The following is a 9,501-nucleotide window of genomic DNA, read 5'->3' as shown; positions in this document are numbered from 1 at the left end:
CTATCATTCTGTGCACTTAAAATAGATGCCTGGCAATTCTGCAAGTGAATCAATAAAAAATAAAAACAAAAAACAGAAAAAGAATGTATCACAACAAAATAACAAAAATTACCGTCAGTACTGTTTGTTAGCTCTACTCGCGAATTATTTCAAATCTCTAAAAGATTAATTGACAAGTGCTTAATGTTCTTTATGTATAAATGTATAGTGATTTAAATAAGGAAAGAAAATTTGTAAAATTTATATTTACATAAAACTATTAAAGAACCTTACAGAGAAAGATCAAAATTAATAAAAAGAAAGTGTCAAAAACAAGTTGGCCATCTCGTGCAAAGGCAAAGATACACAAGCTGTCAGTAAGATTTCAAGTGAATAGTAAAGACGTTCTGTTTAGTGAGCGGAAAAGTATATGCAGAGCTATTTGTTACATATCCATATATACATTGTTTTGTAATTGTATATATTATTGTACATTAGAGAATTCTACATTGCTTTCATATTTAGAAAAGTCTATGTTTAGAAATACAAAATGAAATGTACACAACGTAGGCGATCATAAAAGTTACAGTCCAATGAAAGCTTAATTTTTTGCACGTCTACCTGAAAGAATGGTGTGTTATTAAATAAGAAAATGTGAAAACAGTTTGCTAATAAGTTTTATGAAATAATTTTATCCTTTTGTTAATAAAAAAGAAAATTATATGTGATATTTTTATGTATACATGCACACGCAAATATATATATGTATTATTTGCTTACTATTGGTCACATTTCTTCATTTAATCTCTTAAGAAATTTGTGCAGGGTTATTACAAGTGCATGTATATATTTGCATATGCAACATTCTGATAATGATAGAGCATTTTGCTGATTATGCTAAGGAAAATGTTTCCTTTTATAATCATTAATTTTTAAAATTATTTTTTCAAGTTTTAATTAGTCAATGTGCAATAACGTGATACTCATTAACATAACTCGAATTTAATGTTTACTGATTTAATTGATCGTAAATAGATTCATTTACTTATTATATTAGCCCTAACCGCTGCACGGATATTTTTGCATGTCATCAGCCACTCAAAGTCACATATTTTTTACCTGACGTGTGTATCATGTATTAAAAGAAATTCTAGTAAAACATTTTTGCACCCATCTCCAGTGGCAGATAAATTTGAGCATCCTTGTTAATTAATTCTGTCGTTGCTCACAAATCAAAAAGTCGCAACAACAAGAACCCCTTAAGAATTGCGTTGTACAATATTCAACTGAGAACTGAGAAAGGCGCAAGATAAAGTAAAAGCCGTAATTTATATTGTTATAGGAAGCGCAGGCGAGATTGTGAATGGATTTCGCATTCGATTTTAATGTACAGCCGTCTAATGTTCCATTTCGTTGATAATCGTAATCCTCGTCCCTCACAATTTAAAAAATATGTATGTACACCTTATCATAGAATGATAAAATAAGTATACGCTACGAAGGCATAACGATTTTTAGCGATACGCAAAAAATGTCTCAATATACTTTTGTAAACAAAGCGTAATTACAATTCTTTATTATAAATGCGTTATTACGTTTTTGGTAAAATGCCACTTAAGCAAAATAAGCAAGCATATCGGCACTTAATGCATGAAACAAAATAAGCAACAGCAAACTCTTTAATTTTCCTCTACATAAGAGATTATTGTGACGAAATTGCATTAAAAGAAAAAAAACAAAAAAAATAAAAACAACAAACAAAAACTATTTATTGTTGCATCGGAACGACGATTATATCACAAATTCCCTTGATATCAAATATGAAGTTCTAATGGCAATGCCTGTAAAAGAATCTTTATAGTTGTTCTAATTAATGCAAAAAAAAATATATTTTTAAACTAATTTCGTAATTCTAGCGAAATTGAAATCCATCCATAATTTTGTTTATTGACATATACACATACATACATACACACATACATACACACATACATATACACATACACACATATATATATATATATATATATATATATATATATATACTATGTATATCTATATATAGATGTACATGCCATGCATACAAACGTATATGTATGTCACAGATATATAGGAAAAATTAACTGATGACGTCATAATTTGAAAATAAATTCGACGATTGAATTAAAAATTGTGAACTATAAATTAATAAAAACTCTTCGAACTGTGTAACTAAAGAGTCAAATATTTCAAAATGCTAAATATAAAATCGTTGCCAAAGAATCCAATGTTTCAAAGCGGTGCAGCTACATTTGTATCAGTTGCGTTATTGTCATGGTAAGTAGACATTTTGTTGTTTAAGTTTATTTTTTGCGTTTGATTTGCATCAAATATTGATGTATACAGGGTGCCTCAAAATGAGAATCATACTTTAAAATCATCGTTATTTTCGCGGTAAAACATCAAATAGCAACGACCACTTGTGCGGACAGCAGGTGCCAATATTGAAATATTATTTTTGCCCAACACGACACTGCCATAAATTTGTTTAGCGCTGAAGCTACAGAATATGCGAATTTGATTGATCACAACTTTTGCGTTTTGAAAACAGTTATTAAGCATGCATTATGTGCACATGAAGAGATCGTTAAATATCTATAATCGCTTTGTTTTACCTGTTTTGCCTTTCAAAATATCGATAATATATGCCCCTTTCGTAATGACGTGAGTCAACTTGGCTCCCTTTATTCATTCGCTACGTTGCCTCAGCCATAAAATGAATGAACGTTTCTCTCTCAGCTAGAATAAAGTTCCTGGCGATTTTTTTTGCAAAATTGGATATATATTACAAGAAGTAGGAAAATTATACTCGTCGTGAATAAGCCTTTTTCTACCATAGCACCACTATTCTAAAAGATGCAAAAAAAAGGAAAAGAACTAAATTTTCATGCTCTCTAATATGGGGTGGGCCCGGGCGATTTTTTCTATTTTCAAAATAAAAGTTTTTGCCGCGTAGCCGTGTGGTTGTTGTCAGCGTGTGCTTGGGAAAAGTTTAAGTCACTTTCAAATTATTTTGTAAGTTTGTAGGTGTTATCTTCATTTTTGTTAACGGGACAGTGTTTAGCAGAAATTTTACTACACAGTTGCGCAGACAGACAAATGGACAGGTTAATAGACGGACATGTTTGGGTGCATTCCAAGTTTGAAACTTGCCAAGAAATTATATAATTTATGGAATTTTTGAAACTGGTTTCCGCGTCTTATAAAGCTATTGAAGAAAAATTGAAATTGTGATATATTATAATAATGGATTGGGTAGACGAAGTTAATTTTTTCTGCTTTTATACAGGTGCTACAGCATCGTCCAAATTTATGTAGATCTATCTGCTGCAGTTTATGAGTAATAAGCAAAAAACGCTTTCGAATTTTTATTCCTTTTGCGGAAAAGAGGTGTTCTTAGTTTGCGTGGTATTGTGGGTATTTCGCTTGACCGATTTGGCTCATTCTCAATGGCAACCTGCTTGCAGGAACTTGCAATGTTCCTGCCAATTTGGAAGTCGATGACTTTATTTTTGCGATCAGGAGAATGTTGACAGTAGTCAGTACACAGACAGACGGACAGACAACCGGATCGATGGACAAGCGGAGAAGCTTAGGTCGATTTAATATTCCATGCTGATCAAGAATACATATGCTTTCTGGGTTTGCTGGTGATTCTTTCTGGGCGTTGGAGACGTTTCGTCATCACTCTCGGTGATAGGTATAAAAAGAAAATGACGCGAAATATATATATTATTGAATATATTATCAATCGTGATGCATTACTTCCCCTTTTTTTATTTGAGAAAATAGGTTCCGTATAGGAAGCACAATTGGAGCGAAGGGAGGGGGTTCATTTTTCCCTTATTGTCACAAAATTGAAAGACCTTGTCCGAACGGACAATAAATCAGTGATTGAAACCAGGATTGAGCAGAAGAAGTACCAATTGATAAATCTACCGGAGATGGTAACACATTTCACTTCTACACTGCTAACGTTTGCTGAGTGTGTCTCGACGTAGAATGATTTTTTACAAATTGCGACTTCCGCCCCAATATCGTTGCGGTTGTTGGTATAACAGTCCAGCAGGTTAGGATCGTGTGTTGAAGTTTTCCTTGAACGTAGCTATATTGAGCGCACATTCGGTGAAGACATAATACTTATCGATTTGGCCTACACCCAGAAGGCTGCGGTCGCTACCTCCTTATTTTTTTTCACCGTAGGGAACATCCCCCAAGTGATGGGTTAGAAACAGAAGAATGCAAAGTAAGATTCTAAGTAAATGGCCTTTCTTTGGTACATAACTTGATCTATGCAAAACTCTAAAAGCTATGTTCTGTACACCCTCTGAGGTAATCTATATTATAGTGAAATGTACAAAGACAGTGTATTCAGATCAAGGAGAGTAACAGTTTTATTCAACTTTTGATAAACGATAGAAAATATCGGTAGTGCCTAGTGTGGCCAATAAACATGGGTCAGATGTTTTAGGAAAAAAAAAAAACAGGTAATCTTTCATCTAAATCGGAATTAATTGTGTGTGTGTTCGTGTTTATATATATTCTCATATGATATTCTTCATATCACGTACCGAAATCTTCTAAACCGAAAACCATATTTATATACAGCCCTTCGTCTGCATGCACATAACTTTTTTGTATTATTAGTGGCTGAACCATTTGATCAATTTCGTCAAAATTGGAGTTTTAGATGATAATTAATAAGGAAAGAACCAAGATGGAATTTTAAGTGACGCGCCGAAGGTAAGGAATCTCAACTAGCAACTCAATGGTCGTGGGTTCGAATCTCAAGTGCGGTAGAGTTTTTGATAAAAGCCGATAGCCTTAGATGCTAGTGCTTTAAGAAATTAGTCTTTGAATTTGTTTCTCTGGCGAAATTGATAACAATAATAATAATAATAATAATAATAATGAATTTAAACTGGCAAAATAAAGAATTGATAACGTAATTTTAAAGAAACTTGAAACTTGAAAATGATAAGATCTCAGCAATTGTAATTAGCTCACGGCACATCTTTTCGCTAACAAGTTTCACTTAAGAAAAGTTTCATGACTTTTGATGTAAAAGGCTATGAAGGAATTCATGGCATGGATGGATGTCCTTTTACCAGCCTCAAAGTCAAAGATTTGATAGATTGTTGGGTAATGGCCCGTAATTGCAAGCACAACATTGGCACGTGGCATTCGATAAATTTGTTCCCATTGGATACTTAACTGATACGTTTTTATCCTTAATTTAAGACATCGAGGCGCGTACAGCTACTCTACTAGTCTTATCCGATTGGGAATTGGAAGAGAAGTCGGTAAAGGTAAATTAAAAAAAAAAAAAAAACAAAAAAAAAGACCTAAAAGTTTTGAAAGGATGAGACGTGTACGAAAATTAGAAGAAATATTATGACATAACCTCAAAAAAGCAGTCGACACTTGATCGTCTCCGTTAAAAGACGTAATAACTTTTGCATGCACTTTAGTAATATATGAGTTCTTGCTTATCTTTCACAATCGTGAGCAAATGCTGAAGTAGAAGTAAACTTCTGTATTGTAAAGTTGCAGTAGGTAATCTGATAGAAAACGTGATTACAAATTGTCTTATCTTTTAAATGCAGACGAATTTACAAAATGCACATACGTTATATAAAATGCCAAGTAGTCTGATAATAATGCAGCGATAATATGAACCTGTTCACTTCATTTTTATGATTGCTTTCGTAAATGTTCATCACACGTTTTTTTTTTTTTTTGTCATTTCAGGTTACATATACGCCCGATAGGCTTAATGTTTTTGATGCTCTTTTGCTTCTGGTTATATAAAACCCGGTGCAATTTACGTATCGTACCTCCACCAGATTTAGAGAAAAGTTGTCACGAGTTAATGAGACGTGTGGCAGAATGGAGACAACGCAAGCCAAATAGATTCTGCGCTATAGCGACGGGATGCCTGGGCTCTTTAGCCATAATGGGTCATTTGGTGTCTGGTTCAATAATAGTACTGTCAGGCTTAGTTATGGCAGCGATTATATCGACAAAATATCATTTTAAAATTATAAAAATTCAACCAAACGGTATACATACACACATATATACATATATATTACATATAATTATTTTAGCTTATGTAAAAAATGTTATCATTGTTTGAATGTAGATTACCTTTGGGCGGAGAAAATTAATCAGGATTATGAGATGGAAGATGAATTTATGCCAGATGTAAATGAATCGAATTTGTTTGTATTGGAAAGAGCAAGCGATTTAGCATCTATTACAGCAGCTACGGAAGACATTGATAATGAAGAGGACAAGAGTGATGAGGTGCCTTCCGAATTATTATTAGCCGATACAATACCGGAAATCGATGATAATTCGGACACGGACGACGAACACGACGATCTACTTCCGTTAATAAAAACGACAAAGAGTAAATTAAATAAACACGGTGCGCCGCAAACAGATGAAAGTATTGAATTTAAAAGCGGTCACTTTAAACGGGACTCTTCGCTATCAACAACATCATCTTCTTCAGAAGAGAACTTAGCGAAAGGCTTGCATTTTCCTGATCATACATCGGTCGACGGCCGCCCGCAAATTATTTTTAACCCTGAATCCTCTCCAGATCTGTTAGCTACAACATTAAAAACACAAACTCAAGCTCTACTGGTAAATAGCAGTAAATTAATACCCAATTTGGTATCGGGGCTGGTTCAAGGTATTTTGGGTGCTAACCCATCGCTTGCAACAGCAGAAGCAATGCCTTCATCTTCTAATAAGCGTTTAGTCACTGCTTTAGATTCTTCTGATGAAAGCGATTTCGAGATACTAGAGAATGAAGATATTAAATAATTCTTGAAAATGCGTTAATGCTCTCAATGTATTTAAATTAAGGTTGTAAACCAAAACATTTTTACATAACAAACTTTTATTATATATATATATCATCGTTCAGATCAGGCAATAGAGGAGTTGAATATAATAATACATATCTTCATCTTAATTCCAAAAAGGGTCTTAAAAATCCGCTTTACATTTCACTGCGAACTATAAAGAAAAAAAAAAAAGAAAACGAGAAACAAACACACAAGCAAATCCTCTCATAAAATTCAATCTTTTTTTTGAATTGATGCTCATCCTGAAATTTAAACGATCTACAAACGATAATATAAGAGTCTGAATAAAATAATTTAATTTTATATCTTTTAAAACATGTCGCGAGCGCGCATGCCCGTTTACGCTCTTTTGTAGTTAAGATAACTCAATAAAATATATTTTCAAATCTATATATTTTTCATATATATTCTATAACGCTTTATTTTTTTTATTTTTATTTTTTTTAAAATATATTTGTAAACATGTTAATCTTGTTATATGTATATCTTCCTATGTAATATGTTTGTCGAAATTTGTTGCTCTTAGCAGTTAAGATAGCTATATATAAAATATCTTTTCAAATCTATATATTTTCCGCATATATTATATAACCTCTTATAGCTTGTTTTTTTTAATATATTTGTAAATGTGTCAATTTTGTAATATGATATTTCCTCTACATAATATGTTTGTCAAAATTTGTTACTCCTATATAATCGATTTTGTGATCAGAGATCAAAGTTTTCAAATTTGAAATGCAATTTTTTAAGAGTTCAAAACAAAACAAATCTGCATAAATTCAGATAGATATATATGCGCGTTTAAAATTGCTGAACAAGATGAACAAGAAAAAAACGAAGAAAATCATGCATTCATTTTAGCAATTATGGTTTATGGTAGTCTCACATTCCCTATTAATTTAAACGGAGTGGCAAGTGATAAGCGACAAATTAGAAGTGACAAGTAACGGCCCAATGTGTTGCAGTGAGATAAACAGCTAATTAAAGGGATTAGGATAGTATGATTTTGATTCTAATGTTCCTAAAATGTATTGTTTGCCTGATAGTTGGAATTAAATGCGTATGGAGATGCGAAGCTTCTAAGTCAATTCAATAAAATAAATTGAGTAAACTTAAGTATAAAAAATAATTTAGAAAACGTAAGCAAAGCAAAATTAAGCTCTGCTTCAAGATCATACTTCATAGTTTGACGAACGGTATTTGAAACATCAACGTTAGACAAGAATGTCCTCTTTCAGTGCATGCTCGGTAATGGATAGATGAAACTTATTAAAATTGAAATGTTGACAATACTGGACTCATTACTTTTCCATGGCGAATTACACGAAAGTTTTTGAGAAAAAAATCGAAAAATGCCACACGTGAGATTCGGTAATGTTAACGGTAAACTCTACAATCTGAATTTAGATTGTATTAATCATATTTGAAAGAGGCTTATGAAATCGGCATCCTCTGTAGCATAACGATGAATATGTGAATAAATAAATCAATATGAATATGTATATAATATATATATATGTATATATATATATATATATATATATATATTTATATGTATATATATATAAATCTTATTAAATTATTTAATTAAATTAAATTTTGAAGGCTAAAAAAGGAATAAAATAAAAATAATAAATAAATTGAGCTTTAAAAAATTGTATTTAAATTAAGGAAAATTAAATTTTGTATTGTACATTTTTAATTTAAAATTTTGTTCTCCATGTACATAAATACATTTTTGTACACATATGGATTTACGTATTAGATTTTATTCTCAAGATACTTAACATTTATCAACATGTGTGTGTGTATTTATAATTTGCATATAAACGTAATTAAATATTTTTAAGAGAAATAAAGAGTATATGTAAAGCAATTAATTATAATTGGAAAATTCAAAATTTTTTAAATAAATTTTTAAATTGTAAAGTAGTATTTTGCCACCGTACAAGTTTGACAACTAAAAGAATCTCATCTAGTCATCAAAGTCTGATATTTCAATGTAACGAGCCCGAAAGTAGTACCAAAAGTCCACACGGTCGGGGGTTGTAATGGATAAACGTACCTATCATTGTGACATTAGCTAACTAGTTCGGTAATCGGTTCTTACCCAACAACTCCACTACATAGACGTTGACAGTCAGGAAATATGCGCGCAGGGGCTATTGTACACCCTGCTCTACCTACCACGATTTTGTGTAAAAGACTCCAAAGAGTCCAAAAAAAAAAAACGAATTTTTATTTTTTAGACTTAATGTATTAAGTCTTAACAATTGATCAATAAGTGCCGGAACTGGCGCGTATACGTCGTCTTAAACTACCAAACAACAAAAAATTTGCATTATTTTTAATAAGTGCGAAGTCTCAAATGAAGCCTGCAAAAATGTAATATCATTTCGGTTGTTTTGAACGAGTTTCAGTGGCTTTAGCGGCGCTATTTTACTTTATTTTCATACACATCACCGAAGGGTGAGGGGTAAATTCATTTTGTCAAAACGTTTGCAATGCCGCAGAAGGAGACTTCAAAGACTTCCCAAAGTATATATATTTTTGATCAGGATCACATTTTGAATTGATTTAAGCATACCCGCCTATCCATCTG

General features: G+C 32.0%; 1 protein-coding gene across 3 annotated transcripts; it reads left to right on the top strand.

Annotated features, from left to right (window-relative positions):
• The first annotated feature begins 255 nt into the window (after positions 1-255).
• LOC119637350 lies at positions 256-8,393 on the top strand. 3 transcript variants are annotated; one of them, XM_038033343.1, is made up of 4 exons: positions 256-352; positions 2,045-2,295; positions 5,770-6,080; positions 6,164-8,393. In XM_038033343.1, exons 2-4 carry the CDS (start codon positions 2,213-2,215, stop codon positions 6,853-6,855), a joined length of 1,086 nt encoding a protein of 361 aa, XP_037889271.1. In that variant the 5' UTR covers positions 256-352; positions 2,045-2,212; the 3' UTR covers positions 6,856-8,393. The 3 variants fall into 3 exon arrangements, with proteins under 3 accessions (XP_037889271.1, XP_037889263.1, XP_037889254.1); XM_038033335.1 differs by lacking the exon at positions 256-352 and adding an exon at positions 397-611 and having other exon boundaries at positions 2,085-2,295; XM_038033326.1 differs by lacking the exon at positions 256-352 and adding an exon at positions 397-611.
• The last annotated feature ends 1,108 nt before the right edge of the window (positions 8,394-9,501 follow it).

Source organism: Glossina fuscipes, unplaced genomic scaffold, assembly GCF_014805625.2.
Source record: "Glossina fuscipes isolate IAEA_lab_2018 unplaced genomic scaffold, Yale_Gfus_2 0, whole genome shotgun sequence".
Lineage (NCBI taxonomy): Eukaryota > Metazoa > Arthropoda > Insecta > Diptera > Glossinidae > Glossina > Glossina fuscipes.
This window is presented reverse-complemented; position numbering and strand designations above follow the sequence as displayed.